Genomic DNA, 17702 nt, shown 5'->3' with positions numbered 1-17702 from the left:
TAAATTTATATTACAATTTGTATTAGATCATGTAATTAAAGAAAAATATACATAAAAAAGTAAAGTAAATGGAATTTTTTTATTGTCCCTCCTCCACCCATCAATTCCTCCACTGTTTTACATACAACAATACATAAATACAAGTATTCATACATACATATAAACACACACAAACACACACATACAACAAATTAGTTAACCCGTTGGCTGCCAGGCCACGCAACCCGTAGGTTGCTTAAACTACATTAGCTACGCATCGTGTCTGAAGGATCGCCGACCAAGGGGGACTTGTCCGAAGACAAGTCCGGGCTGACACGGTGACGGAATCCGTTACAGGGAATGCACACCCTCAGGAATCCGCCACCGCATCGACAAGGAGAAGTCCCTAATGGTGCATTGCCTAAAGCGCCTTGCGGCGAGGCCATTGCGACTGCTCCACCCCATGGCTATAGACCATGAGGTAGAACAGCGCGGCCGGTCCCTATAAGCTACAAAAAAAATGGGGCGCAAACGGGGTGGCAGCCAACGGGTTAACTATACAACACGACATTAAAAAATACAGCACAAAACTATACCAGGGAATCACCTCGGCTAGGTCGTTCAATCGCCATGAGTTTTTTCCTGGATACGATTGCTCCATCGTTTTAGGCCACAGGCGAAGATATAGGCAGCGATGAGGACGGAGATGAGACGATGGCGAAGTTGAAGACAGCGATGAGATGACGGCGCAAGCGAAGGCAGCAACGAAACGATGGCGAAGGTGAAGGCGAAGACGGCGATGAGGCGATGGTGATAAGGCGAAGACGGCGATGAGGCGAAGACGGCGATGAGGCGATGGTGATAAGGCGCAGACGGCGATGAGGTGAAGGCAAAGACGGCGATGAGGTAAACGCGAAGACGACAACAAGGCGATGGCGCAGGCAAAGACAGAGATGAGGCGATGGCACAGGCAAAGGCAGAGGCGATGGCGAAACCGAAGGCGGCGATAAAACGATGGCGAAGGTGAAGGCGAAAACGGCGAAGACAAAGACGGCGATGAGGCGAAAATTATGACTTTGTTTCCTTGACCCTGCGCAACAGATGTAAAGAAATCAGATCAAAGAACAACATAACATTGTTGGATAAGAGTTGTATGATTTTAATTCAGTTAGACTTTTAAAAAATTACAAGTTTGTAAACTAGCTTGGGTGATTTCCTTGGATTACTGGGACCATGGTGATTTAACTGACCAAAGATAGGAGATGCTTCTCATCTTCAATCTTGTTTCAACAAGTGCTTGACACAAACACTTGGGTTATACAGTTTTGCTATTTGAATTAAGATTCAGGGAAATCAAATAAGGGAATATTTAGTAAACACAAAAGTTATGATGTGGAACACAATGCTGAAAAAGATGTAAAAACACATATATCTTAAATCATAATAGCTGAACTAGTGGGTCTGAGGGTGAAACAGTTCAGTCAATCCTTTTGAGTCAACACACGATCCTACATGAGAGTTTCATTGTAAAGTATAGCATAAGCTCTAGCATTAAATTAAGCAAAAATGTTTCTGCTGTGCTCTGACAAAGAACTGAGAGACAGTAAACACCAAAAGCATAAGAATGCATCAACCAATTTGCAGTCTGAGCATTAATTGTATGCTATCTGCCATTCTACTTATCATCACTTGTTAATATACTAGGCTTCCACCTGCCTAGGTCTAATAAAAAAAGTAAAAAAATTATGCCTGGATAACAATAATGGTTATACGTTACTTACTTGCTGGTCTAGATGCACAAAACAATGGGATAATTTAAAAAACAACAGAGCACAAATTTTTTTCATGTTCACACAGCTAAAATGGCGGACATGCAGACAACGGTAGCGTTCAATCCTATGGGTTTCAATCCAACACCATGCCAACACAACAAACGATTGTTTAAATCTATTAGGATAGGTATCCTAGAAAAGGTACCTACACTTACACTGGATGATTGATTTGATTTTTAAGTAAAGAGTGCTTTGCATGCAAATTTTCCGGATGTTTACAACTCTGAACTAAACAATTCTGGAAATACAAAGTAGTCCTGCAAAATTTAGGGCTGGAACGAATTATTTTAATAGGCAAAATATGTGATTTTAGGAAATTTTATATTGCCATCCGATTGACACATGAACTCCACATGAGCCCCATGTTTGTGCGAACCTAGAGAATACGATTTTTTTGTTGCAAACTCTTAAGTCTGGCTCCTTGGGTTTAAATACGAATTGAATAAAGAAATAGTATAATTTGTCAGCCCTTAACTGTAGGCCATAGTCGGGGTAGAATGCTTAACGATTCGTTACAAGTTTAAAATGATTTTAAAATGTTGTATTGACCAATCTCCACATATTTTACTTATGGTGCAGTTACCAACGCAGAGGATGAATGCTTCCATTATGATTAGACTATCATAGCTGCCCATCTCACTCATCTGGTTATTGTTTTACAATCCATGGCTTCTATTTGCTTATTTACTTTCTAATTGCTTTTCTAATCCGTATACGCGATATGGAATAAATTAACAAAAGCTGCAGCTTACAGCCAGTCAGTACTTGAATTTCATACTGTACCTATGGATCAATTGTAGAATTTATTACCTGAAAACAAAGAAATGGTTCACACCTTAGGACTTTTGATTTGTGAATGTAGTATTGGACTTGTTTGTTCATTTGCTGAGCTCTACTTAACACACATTTTAAAACCAAAATTAAAATATTGCAAGACAATTCTTTCTTTAACTTAAATAAGATTGTCCTGGAAGGAAATTAATCATTTATCTTAAAGATTGCTCTAATAGTATTTCTTATGCTAGACTTTTAACCAACCTGGATTAGATGATGGTTATAAAAGGAACTGATAAGACTCCCAAATTGATACCATAAGTAGTTTTGAATGCTCAAGGAGGAAAACAGGGTCAGCAATCAATTTAACCATATCTTGAGTATAGTAGAAATCTACAACAATGAACTATTTTGTTGGAAATAAGATTAATTGCAACAGGTTCCACTTTTCAAACTGTGGGTTCAATAGGAAAACTTTTAAAGTTATTTTTCATCATAATATTTTGGGAGAAGTCATTGAGGTATAGAAATCCAGTCTTTGAATGCACATTTATCATCCAGTACTTTGTTAGGAATAAATTTTATCCACAGCTTACAGCTTTTAATCTCAAATGGCTTGATGCAACAAACACCACGAGATAAAACTGCAGACCATATGGCACGGACCACGGGATCTATATGTGATACAATCTGTAAAAAAAAAAAAAGTGTTATCATTTATCAATTTACGAAGCATGAAACTTAATCCATATTCGGTGGCCTGGTTGTAAAACGTCCATGGTGGACACGTTCTTAAAAGCTAAGTAATTTCTTGACATCCAGCAGCAGAAAGCACGACGAAGCCCGACACAAAACATATTATCCCAAGTAACAGATTTCATTGGTCACAGATTCACAGACGGCTCGTATACTACAGTTTCTAACGCCACCTGACGTGCAACAGTTTTTAGCGCCTCTTGCGGAGATGAATACTATTCTGTGAAATGCCATCTGTCAGTGCAATCCTGAAGCTTAAGTTTTTAATAAAGTCTAAAACTGTTCGTTTAAATACTCAACGGCTCCGGATGTTGGGGAAGTTCCCGATAGCCTTGAAGAAAAAAATCACACGGTATTATCAAAATTGAACACTGATTTTGATTAAGTTATTGGTATTCTTGTCAAACCAGAGGTATTTAAAATAAACGAAAATAAAGTGTTTTGTTCGCACCAACTTTGTTTTTTAAGTTTAGTTAAAAAACTATAAGACCAATAGGAAAATAAACTTGATTTCCGAGATTTTAATTTAATTCTGAATCGAAATCATGTATTTTAATCAAAATTTGAAATCTGGACAAAAATGAAAAAGTGAGAAGGGCCTTCCCACTTTTGTCAAAATCTGCAAAAACCGATATCTCTTGGAATTCGACATAAATGACATAGCATAATCCAAATTAAACGCTGATTTCAATTCAGTTATTGGTTTTATCGTTGGCAGAAAAAGTTGATCTGCTTTGCTCCAGCCGGATATGAATATTTCAATGTTCTTCACTTTTCTGTGCATCTTTGTTTGTGAACTATGACACAGTAACTGCCATGCACTCACCCCGTTCGCTTCCGGACATTCCTCCTTCATTCGAAGCTAGGGGGTGAGGGCCCCTAAAGCTAAGTCGGGCTTATTTAGTCGGTTTAAAATAAAAACAACGCACGATTTCAGTATAACTGGATGGCGCTAAATGAAACTTCGTGGAATTAGCTGGAAAACTTTCAAAGGAGTTTTTTTAATACCATTTTCCAGCCTAACTCACGTCATCTTTTCGCTTTAACGACACCCACTTTCTTCTCTACAACCACAATCCTCCCAAATCAAGGTCCACTGCATAATACAACAGGATGCTTGCGCCGCTTAGGGCACATCCAGTTTTCATTTAAGAAGCTGTTTGGCTATCAGGGATTTCAAGAACACCATGAATCATCTGAAAAATCTTTATTAACTACCCGAAATGCGTAATTACATCAATAAAAAAATAGAGTTAAGGCTGTTTGTCACGATTACTTGTCAGATAAAATGCAATATAGAACCTTTAATTCACGAATGAGATTGAAGAGAGTATGGTCTGGTTAATTGCATCAGAAATTGGGATAATTCTATTTACATAAAACGTGTGGCGAGTAGCTGCGTTATTCCTCCATCGCCGGATTGACATAGGCGCGATCTTCTAGTTCCGCATTTCTATGCGACGATGGTCCGGCATTTAAAACAGTAGTCTCGTTTGAAGTACCGGACATACCCGGAACGGGCACTGCTGTCTGCTGTTCGACATCTTGGGCAGCTTGATCAAGACCTAGAAGCCATAAAAATAAACATTAAAAAATGATTCAAATAATTCTCCAGAATGAATATAAGGGCGTTGCAGTGGAATCCCATTTACATTAGCCGTGCAATTTTCCCAAGACGTGTTTGTTAGTCACACTCGAAATTAAGAAGCACATTATATAATCAACATCGATTCTATTCAATGATATCCAATGTGGAAGAATATGCAGAGACAATATGACATAAACTGTCTCGCGTCTTGTCGACACACATGACGATATGACCCAGAATCAATACAATACGTTCTCTTAAGCCAGACAAAATGTACACCTATTCAACAACATACAGGCATAGGGAGGGGGAAATTAAACAAAGAGGGTTACCCTTAAAAAAAAAGCACACTCAGAGAGATGGAGACATAACTAACATTACACATTGAAAAGAAAAAAGAAAGAGAAACTTAATTGCAGTAGGCGCGAGCGATAATTGTTTTCAATTGTGATGTTTTGTTTTTTGAGCACCTCGGTTATAAATTAAGTCAAAAGCCTTTTTGTTTCAAGGTTCAAGGAACAAGAGACGGATAATTAGGGAGGCTCTTGATCTGGATCGGTCTTTACACGGAGAACGAAAGACTAGAATAAGGGGGGTTGGATTTGTCCATCATAAAATTAACAAACAAAATGCAACAACTCTTATCATGTTCGGTGAGGAACTTTTTTTTTTTGTTTCTTGCGTTATCCATTTGTTTCTTTATTTTTTATTTTTTAGATTGCCGACAAGTAGTCGGAAGGTGATCCTTTCATGGTGATTGGTTGCTCTTCTTCAGGTGTTGAGTTGCCATGGGGCAGACGGATCCTCGACGGTGACAATTGCCTCGTTTCATCATCGAATCCCAAACCTAAATAGATTACCAGAAAGAAAGAAAAAAAAATAGTTTCGTTGACTCATCGGATTCCCCCGCACGTCAAAACGTTGGCTGCTATCGACAGATAAAGCCACGCAATGGACCGTCGCACAGAAAGAAGATAAACCGCACACCAGTCCTTAACTCAATAACGAAAAAGGTAATGCGAGGACATGACTAAGAATGAACACAAATGGGCAAGTCAATTAAAAAGTGATATGCTGGTGGGATTTAAAAAATAACAAAATAAAAAGAAAGGGAATGCATTCACGAAATGGCGAAATTTGGCAATTACCAATCAAGGCTGACATATCGAATTCACTGGGTATGAGATCTGGATGGCAAGACTAAAGTAAAAGATCGTCTTGTCATCACTTTTTTTGCAAGCCTATCACGAAACACCGAGTTTTAACAAATCCCATCCACTCAGCGGAATTGTTGAAACGAAGCCAAAACTCTTAACAATAAACGATCCAAGGCGTTACAGTTAAGAACAAAGATCAGCTTGATTGAAAATTCACAAAAAAAAAAACGAACAAAAGAAGCAGCGTGAAAGGTTTTCAAAAAGAAAAAGAAAAAGAAGAAAAAAAAAAAAGCTTATCGATAAGGTTTCATTCCCATCTGTCTAATAGGCCGATAAATAGTTGGCCAGACTGACCTATTTTTTTAGCCGTCATCAAATCAGTAGGAAGGCCGTTCCACATCAAGGAGGCGGGTAACTCCTTCATACTTACGGCTCGGAAACCACGCGGGCCGTCTGTTTTTATTGTTATGATGAACGTTGATTAAAAACATGCAGACGGGACAGACAATCCAGATGGAAGAAAGAACCGATAGAAAGCAGTAGTAGCCACATAAACATAAAAACACAAAAGTGACCAACAGAAATAAGTATTAATTGTAGCCTTTTCCCTGTTTCATGCATTCTAAATGTTTGATCAAATACACATAAAAAACGACAAGCAACGCTTTTAAAAATGGGACTGACCTGCAACCGCTCGATCTACTTTAGCTTTATCCTCGACGATATACCTGTAAAAGAAAAGATGCCTTTGTTATTAAGGTAAAACTTAAAATGTCTTGACTGGAAATCAATTTTACCATGCTGTTGCGAAGAAGAAGAGAGCACCGAGAACTTCGACAACTATCGTAATTGACATGGCCCACTGGAGGGCTTTGAAATCGCCTTCAACAGTGGTGAGATCTATTGAAGATGTTCCTGAACTGGAACAGTTTGCGCTTATGTCCATGTCAGGTAAACTCGTAGAGGTACTCATGGCTGCCAATGCAGTCGTGTTTAGAAGCAATTCATTGACAAATGTCGTCGCTGGAGTTGCAAAAGATTTTTTGAGAATCTCCGAGATCTAAAGAACAATTTCCAAAATTCAAAATAAATAATAATTAACGTTTACATTTGGGAAAAAAAAAATAAAATGTGTTCCCTTTTACCTGGCCAATTAGGTACGGAGAGCCGGCATCACCTAATGCGTGAGAAAACAGAATTTGGAACGCTTCAGCGGTTGACCGCCGCGTAGGGATCACCGTGTACTGGTAATTAAAAAAAATTTAATTGAGCGACAAAAATATAAAAATACCAAACAAACATGGCACACAGCCACCAAATATAAGAAACAATATAAGGCATCGCATACCAGAAGGATATCAGCAACAATCGCCCAGTTCAAATTGAGCAGGACTTGGCCAAAGAAGACAACCACAAAGCAGGTGGTCGTGTTCCATCCAGCGATAAACAGGGCGGCTAACATTAGCGGGGTTGAAAACAGCATACCCATACCGCACACGATGGGATCGGCACGTTGGTAGCGAACACGCAACTTTTGACCCAGGAATGAGCCAAGGGGTACGCCCAACAGACCAGCGATCATGGCAATCAAGCCGAAAATGTACGAGACACTATAGGGTACAAAGATAGAAACACAAACAAAACAAACATTGATATGTTGACGTGACTGACAGCTAAAGCACGTGATACGGACTATTGTGGTATCACAGGCACAAGCGTGACAATGTGTTCGAAACGTGCGTGATTTTGGAGTTTTACCAACGTAATATCCGTAACGAGGGACCAGTTCAAGTTTAAAAACAACTGGCCAAAGAACATGAAGGTAAATGTCATGGCCGGTTGACTATTTGCCAAAATCAAAGTGCCCACCATGAAAGGCACGCTAAATATTAGACCTGCTCCGCAAACATTCGGATCAGCATTCGGATAGATCCGACGAAGTTTCTGCCCTAGGAATGATCCAGCCGTGACACCCAAAATTCCGGCCAGGACTGTTTCAGCGCCAAAGATGAGCGCAACGCTAATTATCGAAATTCCGTAGTTTTTTTTTGTTTAGACCGTAATGGGGAAAAATTCAATGAGGCGGTTTTGGCATTTGATCATATCGACTGAATTGAAACGGAAATTGACGTACTCATCCAGCGAAACATCCTGGTGACCTTGTTGAGTGGCCAAGCCCAATGCGATAAACTTGGGACCCCACCACGCCAAAGCTCCAGCGACGAAAGCCACCGCTGTGCAAGCTGCGGTGGACATGACAAAGCTTTTGCTGTTGTGACAAAATTATATACACAAAAAAAAACGCTGGTTAGGCGACATTTCTCGCACGAGGCAGCAATTAAAAATAACTTTAGACTGACTTCTTGCCCAGTGATTTGATGTCATCCAACCAACTCGTGGCAGAGAGATGTGCGCCTTCCGATTCGCCTCGTGGAGGATCTTGGACGACCAGCAAAATGAGGAGCACGGCAATTGCACCGAAAATGGGCGTGACACGAAGTCCCCAATGCCACGAACCCATCACTCTAGCCGCTTCAGAGCCAACGATGTAGCCCAGCCCGCTGATGCATGTAATGTTTTGCACAGGAAATACTGAAATTAGGCACAGCACTCGTGACACATCACAAGGATATATATTAATCATTTACCTTCCCACGGGGATGGCAAAATAGAAAAGAGCCAGAAACTTGGAACGAGTATCGCCAACAAACAAGTCTGAGATGATAGTCGGTGCTATGGTCGAGTAGGAGGCTTCTCCGACACCAACGAGACTTCTCATGGCCAAGAAAGCCCAAAAATTTGTCATGTACGAGCCAAGTAGAGTTGTCAGGCTCCAGACGAAAATACCGGCCGCCATGATAAGCCTGGGTAAAATAAAATGTTGCGATACAATCCGGAAATAAAGGAAGAATTCAAAATACCTTCGTGAGTATCGATCACCCAGGTAGCCGAACACAGGGGCGCATATCATGTATATAGCGACAAAAGCTGTCTGCAGGAGTCCCCCTTCGGTATCTCCGATATTCAAATCACATTGTATCTGGGTCAAAATTCCTGTTCAAACAAAAATAAAACAACCGTTACGGGTGGAAATTAGGTAGTCAAAACTGTTTACGTGGCATCGCATCTCGATACAATGGTTACCGGACCAGTAATATAACCTTCACCCGTGTAAATGTCGCCCTGTTCCAGAAAATAATTTTAGATACTACCGACTAGGCGATTATCCAAATCATGTTTTTCTTTAGGCCTGCAACGTGGCTATTTTTCATCGTGTTATTGAATAGATGCCAAAAATGTGGGCGGGTCAATTTAAAAAATGAAGCAAAATGATAACTTTTTACTGAACTGCTGAATGAAGGTGCAAATTAGTCAATGATGCAAAACGGTTCAATCGAATGCTAACTGTAAACTGAAATCAATAACAAATGCTATTTTTTTTTTTTTTTGCGTCATCATTCGGCTCTTGGAATAGCCGGAAAGCCGGGTTTACTCACGTCAGCTGGCAGCCAATAAGAGGAGGCAGTAGGACCACGCCAACTGACGTCATCAAAACCCTCACGTGAAATGTTAAGGCCAACACATGGGGTGATGGAAATATTTTCACAAGCCACTCCTACATGCCCACGTCACTCATACCAAGTACACACGAAAATGAAGATGATGCAATTAGTTGGCTTGAATAGAAGTCCTTCAAGTGAACTGAATACTTTCTTACTACTGGCAGATAACATAGGAATAAAATTGGAGGAAATGAGTGACTGATTCGAAGGCTATTTTTTTCTGGAATGATGGTCTTCCTGGTAATATTCCTTCCTCACAACAAATTCTTATTCATATTTCAGAGTGTAACTTAAAGTAAAGGTAAAGTATATGTACCAGCTATTGTATATCTGTCCATGTAATTGATTAGATTGACAAAACAGAGGATGCTGACTGTGATGATCTGTCGTTTTGTGAGTTGGGGCTCAATTCTGGTTTCTCCTGAGGAGCTGTTTGCAGAAGAAACACTTACACACGGCGATTCATTCGTATTGATTTTCAAGTTTGAGCTGGATAATGAACTTGATCCACTAGAGTCTGTCGACACTTTTCCATCTTGCCTATTGGAATTCCTTAGTGAACGTTCGTGCACTTCATGATCGATCAACTGTTGAGCAGACATATTAGCACGAATTCCAGTTGAATCCATAGTCTTTTTCTATTTATTGTTCTGATAAAGCGGGAAAAATGATGGTGAAATGGACTGAGATATGCGTCGCGATATGAACTAACTGTCACTGACTCTACCGGCTTTTGAGGATCAGTTAATACCTGAATGGACGAGTAGCAGACTGCTTTCCTTTCGGTCAAAAGTGGGCGGGGTTCTCAAATGTCGTACGATACACTAGCCAATGGCGTGCTGCTAGTCCTAGTCAATACAAAAAAAAAAAAAAAAATTTAAATAGTTAAGTTTGTATTATTTCTACTGCCTGAAAATTTGCCAGAGCATTAAGAATTATTCTAAACAAAGAATTCTATTTTGTTATGATGCACGGATTTGACTTGAGTGGTACAATGACCTCTGTTTTTTACAACTGTCAAAAATTGACAACATATTGCATAATACAAAATTCCTAGTAATAGGTATTCTGGAAAATGGAAAGGATAAAATCGAACGATGTGTCAATGACCATAACTACGACCTAATCTGGGAAGATAACGGTATCGCGCAGTGTGGTGCTACAAGAGAATTGTGAAACGGGACAAATTACATGACGTGGTTTTGCAGGCATTCTACAGAAAAGAAACATGCTGTGGTTGCCATTTATATTTAGAAAACTTAATAATTTGACCTTCACTTTATCTTACCTGCGATACAAAGTGTGAAGGCAACAAAACGAAAACTCTCCGTTTGGTGACTGAGCCGACGACTAACAGAAAATTGTGAACATGTAAACTTTCTTTAATTTCTCCGGGCGTAGAAGAGAAAGTGCAGTCTAATGGAAGATCTCACATGACCAGTGAAAGAGCTTCAATTGCATTTTACTGTTTGAGCGCCATATCGTTTAAACGATTTTTGTTGTCGTCATCAATTCGTTCATTCATGCCATCTATCGAAGAACGGAGGGTCCACGCCAAATTTTTCATTTGATTAGACTCTGTCTACATTTAGGGCCATAATTTGCATTACACAGATTAAAAAAAGCTTAATCATGTGCTAGCTATGCAAGTTTAAGCGTTAAAAGCGACAGCTTAGGCCGGATATCGTAGCCTGGTTCAATCTTGTTTTATCGTCTTTGATTATAAATAAGGCCAACATAACAAACCATCGGATGCCCTTTGATCGTCACACACGTGTTGTCGATCATAATAGATGCGGGAAAAGCGATAGCTTATTCCCATTACTGAAATATATGGCTTCATTTATCATTTTACATTGAATGGCCATTGTTATGCATTTTCCAAATCAATTTTTAGATTTTTGGACATGTTAACAAAAAGTCTTTATTTTGCCGTACAAAAGGGACATGAGGGGATACTAGATAGAAAAATTTCTGGAAAAAATATCTTTGTCCGTTGTGTTTTAAACAAGGAATGTAATTTTATACAACAAGTTGCATATCCATTGGGAAAACTACTTGACTCGTAAAATAATCTTCCGTTACCCGTCCCCCGGATAAGGGGGGGCCTTATCTGTGAACATTTTGGTGTCACGGATTGAGATTTTTTTTAAAAACCAGTTTCAACTGGAAAATTACGATGAGGATATCAAACATTTTCTGCTCATCAGTTGTATAGTTTAGTCCTAAATATTTTGGAATTTACCAAAACAATAACTCCGCTATGCCCAGCATAACCACATAAATTCTATTGCTCAATTCTAATTCAAACGTGGCGTGATTCAAGCCAATGTCCTTCAATCAGACGTGGTAATTAAGCAATATTCCATACAGTATCAACAAGGGAAAGCAAAGAAAATTTGTGATACTACCTTTGCGCGTGCAACTAAAAATTCACGACATAATCAATTGGAATGAATCATGCGTGCGTCATTCGTTAAACCTTAAACACATTGGTCTGCTGACGGCGATCCGGATATTGCGGAATTGTTGGCAAGCTAAATTCGCATCGTGAATAGCATTGTTTGTCTCCAACTCTTCCTTATGCTTGCGTGTCATGGGCACGCACGCTCTTGGCTCAATTTAGTCTCTTAATTACGACAAATATTCCTCTCGTGTAGTTCTAAAAAAAAATCACACTGCACAGCAATGCAAGACAGATACGTTATCGTTCCAATAGTTACGCTAAACCTTGTGAACGAAACTACTATAATCCATGATTTGTGTTGTATCGATAACAACATGGGTTAAGACCTGCATTATAGTATATGCGTTCAATAAATCGACTTAGGCTATCGTGTTCTGAAGACATACGTCAAATAAGAACCTTGAAATAAACTCTTGTATACATCAAGAAGTTGGGGAAACGGGGTACCGGTCGGTGTTAAATGTTAAAGGGCACACGTTCAAGCATGTCGTACCTAGAGTATAGTCTACAAGCAACTAACTGGGCAACTTCACTCGCCTCTTACAAGCTGACAATTCCTCTAGCATCTTTCGACATCAAATATCGTGCGGAGTATAAGGCTCTTGGCTGTCGACTTCACAATTCCAAAATATCGTCCGGAATGTCGATTGCTTGCAAAAAGAGATTGAAGAACGAAAAGCTTCTAGTGTGCGCTATTCTTGTGCAATTAGCTCTGGGTTGCGCATTTACTTTATTTGTCGAGTACGGAAATGAATCGAACGGAGCTTATGTGGGCAACAGCTACCACGGTGTACATCTGGGAGTTCAAGAAAAGAAATCCGGGAAAAATTCGCTACCCAACAGCTACTACAGTATGTTTCATTTATTTTTGCATGCTTGAAAATTGCGATTTCGCTCCGCTGCTACAGTGGCAATGAAAATTTTAAAAATTCAACAAGAATTGGAAGTTTGCCAATTCTATCAATACTACACGTGCCCCAATGCCTGGCTTCCATTTGGGTGCAGATCACGCCATGGTCCTATGAATAACTGGTTTAATATTGGATCTTTATTAGTGTTTCAGGATGTGCATCTGATGATGTTTATCGGCTTTGGATACCTTTTAATGCTGATGAAAAATTCAGATCGCCGTTCCATAACTTTGTACTTTCTTAGTCGTTGCAATCAGCCTCCAATGGGGAACTCTCTGCTACGGATTTTTTCGTACCGTTAAAGGAAAAATTTACTTGGATATTGATAGGTAAGATATACTTTCCCATTATTGTTGTAAATTACAGATTGAATCAACTTCATTCTATCAAATTCTTGTAGTTTACTGAATGCGGATTTCGCATGCGCTGGAGTGCTAATTTCGTGCGCTGCGGTCTCGGAATTCGTCACGCCACTCCAGCTCATGTTCATGGCTTTGCTAGAAATCGCCTTTTCTTCTACCAACAAGTGGGTCGGTTCTGTCGTGTTCCAGGTAAATTTCAAGTCCTGAGACCAAAGCCTGACTTTTGCACCATCGTGAAATGAGTTCGGACACGACCTCTGACAAAACCAAACCTTTGTAGTTTAGAATTGTTTGATTGCAATCTGTTTTATTAATTGAACCCAATTTGCATCAGGCATCGGATGTCGGATCCTCAATGTTTATCCATGCCTTTGGGGCTTATTTTGGTTTGGCTGTGAGTTTCGTTTTGTATCGTCGTACGGCTTATTGCGTCAACAGACAATCCAGCAGAAAAAACGAAGCAAACGACCCGATCCGCTCTACCTTTTCTGCCAGTATTGGTAAACGTTGCACTTGATAATCGATGAACAAAAATTCTCCCAGTGTATAAGCAAACAAACCATAAGAACAGGAACGATGTTCTTGTGGATCTTGTGGCCCAGTTTCAACGCTTGCCTTGCAAAAGGGGATGCGGAACAGTTCCGTGCCATCATCAACACGTACTATTCATTATCGGCCAGCTGCGTGACGGCCTTCGCCGTTTCGTCTCTCGTTGCCAACTGCTTCATGTGCGCTGAAAACAGCAGTCGACAAAAATTCAACATGGCAAGTAAACAGCTAAATTTAGATTCTTGCGAAATCTACACAAATTGATGTTATTATTGACGCAGGATGTTTTCCAAAATTCGACCCTGGTAGGAGGAGTAGTGATTGGCACATCGGCCGATATGATGGTCAACATTTGGGGAGCTATGATTATAGGGGGTTTAGCCGGTGCAGGATCTGTGTTCATCGATCGCTTTTCAGCCGTAAGTAGCAATTTATTTCATTCAAATTGACTATACTTTTATTGCAACAGTGAAAATGACGTTCTTGTGTTCACTTCAAGAAGCACATCGTCGATCGTGTGTCGGGAATCCGCTATGCGTGGTAAAATAGTTTTAATTTCTATGACGCCTTGCAAATCGCATTTGTTCGGTCGAAACTTCTGCTATAGTTTTAACTCAAAACATTTCCTCTTTTTTTTTTTCTGGTTTCATAACAAATCAATGTAAAGGAGAGTTAACACTTTACATGGAATGCCGGGCATACTAGCGGGTTTAGTCGGTGCAGTTGTATCAGCTGCGGCAACCAAGGAGGACTACGGTTTCAGGTTGTTGCATGCCACACAACTCCATCGTTTCTTGATTTTGCGTAGTCTATCTGATAATTGTGTTTTGCATATCGCGACAGTTTATACCGACAATTTCCTGCCCGTTCTCCACTAAACAGCTCCAGCGAGTTCCTAAGGATTGAGTACTATAACCTAAGAATTGATCCCGGGATAGAACGAACAGCTTCGCAGCAGGCAGGGTATCAGATCGCTGCTCTCGTCGTGACATTAGCGATCGCTATTGTCGGAGGCCTCGGAACAGGTTAGTAGCATGGTTTGGGTGTCACGGCTATTCATTGTATGTTCTTTAGTGTTGCATGCTCCAAGATGTTGTTGTACCATTAACCCCTTCATTATCAATTTCTTTTTATCTGCGGGTGCGGATTTGTAGGCATGGTTCTGTTATTGCCCTTCTTCCGCCAACCCGTCCCGTCTGAAGAGAACGACTCGCAATCTGATCTGTCTCATGCTGTTGATCAGCTATTGCTCTCAGACAGAAATGCCACTGTCGAAAATGTCGTAACAACTGAGCCTGTCACTACGATAACGGAAAATCCGTCGTCCGTTTGTTAACGCAAGTTTGAAGACGATTTTAAATGCCCATTCCATTACATCTAGATCATCGTTTTAAATACAAGGCTTTCTATTACCGTCAAAATCAACGTACTTTTTCTTTAATGAAACGATCGCAGCCTTCTATAACAGTCCAATGCGCTGTCACAAGATCACGAATTCCTAATGGTTAAGCGATTAAATGTAATAAAAGGGATTTTGATATCACACACGACGCAAACGACATCTGGAAAGAGAAGACCTTACTAGCTACTAAAAGCAAATGGGATATCTCGAATTCCAGGTATATTTTCATTATCGATTTTGTTCAAGCTGATCGAGGAGAAAGAGCGATTCAAACTATAGATGGAAAGTCTGATACATTTATTGCTGTCCCGGGCAGCTACATAGCCATCGTATTCGTCTAGTATGGAATATAAAACTGCCTGCGGTACCTTTCTGGAATATCCTCAGTCTGCATACAGCCAAGAATTTTGAATATTAAGGGGGTCAGTTTACCGAGACCAGAAGGAAATAGTGACCTTACCTCTGGTCACTGACCTATCCCTCATAAAATTTGGTGGTCTTCGCAAAATCCTTTGATTTCCCGTTAGACATGGATACAAAGACCTTAGAAACAGAAAAAAAGAAAGGTCAAAGCAGTTCTGTCTCTTCCGAAGATGGTTCGCTTGTCGAACTCGTGCCATTTTTCAACTGTAACTCGGATCATACACAAATAGGTGAGTTCGATTCATTATCGGTGTAAATACAAACAATTACGTGCTGTAATTCAATGCGGTGGATCTTGAACATATTCCCCCCATTTCAGATTAACTATTCAATAACAACTGGTGAGAATTATGGCCGTTTTGACATTTGGCGTATCGACAGTGATCGCAGTCACCGGAGCCAGTGCTGCGACGGCAGCGCCAGCATTGGCTGGAACACTTACGGGAATCGTTACAATCTCTGCGTCGCCAGAGGTAGGTGGTGTCGTTGCCACCGTCGCTGGATCTGCTGGAGCGGGAGCGGTTGTCGGTGCCATCAGCGGAACTGCTGAAAATGGTTCGGCCATCATCGGGGCAGTTCTTGGTTCAGCCTCTTCTGCCGCAGTAACTTGCAGTAGCGCCGGATTCGCTGGAGCGGTGAGCGGTGGGCTAACGCTCGGACCTCTAGGCTGGATGGTATTGGGGGCTAAATATTCCGTCGAGGATATTGCAACATTCGACTGCTGGAAACCCGTTTTACGGGACAACTCAGACGAAGCCGTCACGCGGCAAACTGTTGAAAGACGTTATTGATGATTGGCGAATCAAGAAAGTGATTATCAAAGACGGAAAGGATGGCCAGTTGCCTCAAGTGAGTCTGACCAATGTGTGGGGCGAGACATTCAATATCGAATATCTGGTTTTACCTACCAATAACCAGTTGGTAGCTCACGCTGTTCGTGTATGAACTTAAAAATCGTCATAAAGCAATGAAAGTTCAACATGATTCTGTTTATCGTGATGTGTTGTCAGTGTTTTTGAACTTAGATAGACCTCACGATGGTTGTACACCTCGTCTGTATAGCCCCCACCTGCTCAACATTTTCGTTAAATACATCTAGTAAAAATGTTAACGGTGTCTTGAATTTTAAAATCCTTCATTTTGTTGAAGAGGAAAACTGGAGATGGTTCTGAACCAGTTACCTGAAGATTAGTTCAGTTTTCCGAAAGACTCTACCTGTTGGCATTGGAAAGAAAAACTTGTAGATGTGAAATCAGGATGTTGTTTGATTATTGACATTAACACGCGACGAGATGTTTGGATTTCAAACATGTTAAGCAGGACGGAATAAATATATTTCAGTGCTTGTAGAATGTACTCATTCCGCTGCTTACGACTCAAACTTCCCTTTGGGCTTAATCAGTATGGTTATGATGCTGTGAATAGTATTTTATAGTAGTGTCAACATTGGCCGCAAGGCTGTCTAGAGCATCCATCATATCATTAAGGTGCTAGGCTTCGTTGTTTCTCCGTGACAGTTAAGCCACACCCCCTGACAGAGAGTTCCGCGGTTGGCGACTCCAAATTTAAAGCAGAAAATAAAATTTTGTTTTTGGAATAGGTCAAATCGTATCCGTCACTACTTTCCGTATAATGTTCATTTCTTACATTGTGCAATAGTTTGTCAGAATTTATTTGAAAAAAGATTTTTCGTGGAAAAGTGCATCACGGCGTTATCAACCATGTTTCGGTCCCAGATTCACGGTATATAAGAGTTGTATGTGACTATTCATGTATGCGGCACTTCCAATCATTGGGTGTGTTGCTGCTTGGCAGTAATCACCATTCTACGTATGGTTGGTGTGGCCAGTACAGGTAACGGCCGATATCTGTATATATCCAACCAAGACTGGATAGAGGTAAGAGCTGTCACAAGACTTAGGGAATCCTTGGTAGAGAA

The 17702-nt window shown here is 40.4% G+C and overlaps 3 protein-coding genes and 1 pseudogene across 14 annotated transcripts; 2 read left to right on the top strand and 2 right to left on the bottom strand.

Moving 5' to 3' along the window:
* Positions 1-65: 65 nt before the first annotated feature.
* LOC116924397 lies at positions 66-3514 on the bottom strand. 4 transcript variants are annotated; one of them, XR_006649327.1, is made up of 4 exons: positions 1967-3514; positions 1761-1875; positions 1168-1701; positions 66-1069 (listed from the first exon to the last, which is right to left on the bottom strand). XR_006649327.1 is itself a non-coding variant. In XM_045176681.1 (2 exons), exons 1-2 carry the CDS (start codon positions 3300-3302, stop codon positions 645-647), a joined length of 546 nt encoding a protein of 181 aa, XP_045032616.1. In that variant the 5' UTR covers positions 3303-3498; the 3' UTR covers positions 66-644. The 4 variants fall into 4 exon arrangements, 2 of the variants coding, with proteins under 2 accessions (XP_045032616.1, XP_045032615.1); XR_006649328.1 differs by having other exon boundaries at positions 1230-1701; XM_045176681.1 differs by lacking the exons at positions 1168-1701; positions 1761-1875 and having other exon boundaries at positions 3182-3498.
* Positions 3515-4533: 1019 nt separating this feature from the next.
* LOC116924011 (protein spinster) lies at positions 4534-11093 on the bottom strand. 9 transcript variants are annotated; one of them, XM_045176603.1, is made up of 12 exons: positions 10938-11093; positions 10401-10497; positions 9966-10299; positions 8735-9140; positions 8447-8647; positions 8221-8355; positions 7435-7696; positions 7232-7330; positions 6884-7146; positions 6771-6814; positions 6441-6539; positions 4534-4906 (listed from the first exon to the last, which is right to left on the bottom strand). In XM_045176603.1, exons 3-12 carry the CDS (start codon positions 10276-10278, stop codon positions 4743-4745), a joined length of 1986 nt encoding a protein of 661 aa, XP_045032538.1. In that variant the 5' UTR covers positions 10279-10299; positions 10401-10497; positions 10938-11093; the 3' UTR covers positions 4534-4742. The 9 variants fall into 9 exon arrangements, with proteins under 9 accessions (XP_045032538.1, XP_045032561.1, XP_045032555.1 ...); XM_045176626.1 differs by lacking the exons at positions 10401-10497; positions 10938-11093 and adding an exon at positions 9584-9898 and having other exon boundaries at positions 8735-8950; positions 9008-9140; positions 9966-10108; XM_045176620.1 differs by lacking the exons at positions 7435-7696; positions 10401-10497; positions 10938-11093 and adding an exon at positions 7845-8106 and having other exon boundaries at positions 8735-8950; positions 9008-9140; positions 9966-10394.
* Positions 11094-12600: 1507 nt separating this feature from the next.
* On the top strand, positions 12601-15353 carry LOC116924150 (ammonium transporter Rh type A). Its single transcript, XM_032930683.2, is given in 11 exon segments — positions 12601-12967; positions 13172-13263; positions 13265-13356; positions 13428-13578; positions 13724-13889; positions 13961-14154; positions 14220-14357; positions 14438-14478; positions 14606-14701; positions 14782-14963; positions 15093-15353. Coding segments are annotated over 11 exon segments (1701 nt in total). The 3' UTR covers positions 15275-15353.
* Positions 15354-16113: 760 nt separating this feature from the next.
* Positions 16114-16773, top strand: LOC116924556 (annotated as a pseudogene).
* The last annotated feature ends 929 nt before the right edge of the window (positions 16774-17702 follow it).

The sequence above is a fragment of the Daphnia magna genome, linkage group LG1 (assembly GCF_020631705.1).
Source record: "Daphnia magna isolate NIES linkage group LG1, ASM2063170v1.1, whole genome shotgun sequence".
NCBI lineage: Eukaryota > Metazoa > Arthropoda > Branchiopoda > Diplostraca > Daphniidae > Daphnia > Daphnia magna.
This window is presented reverse-complemented; position numbering and strand designations above follow the sequence as displayed.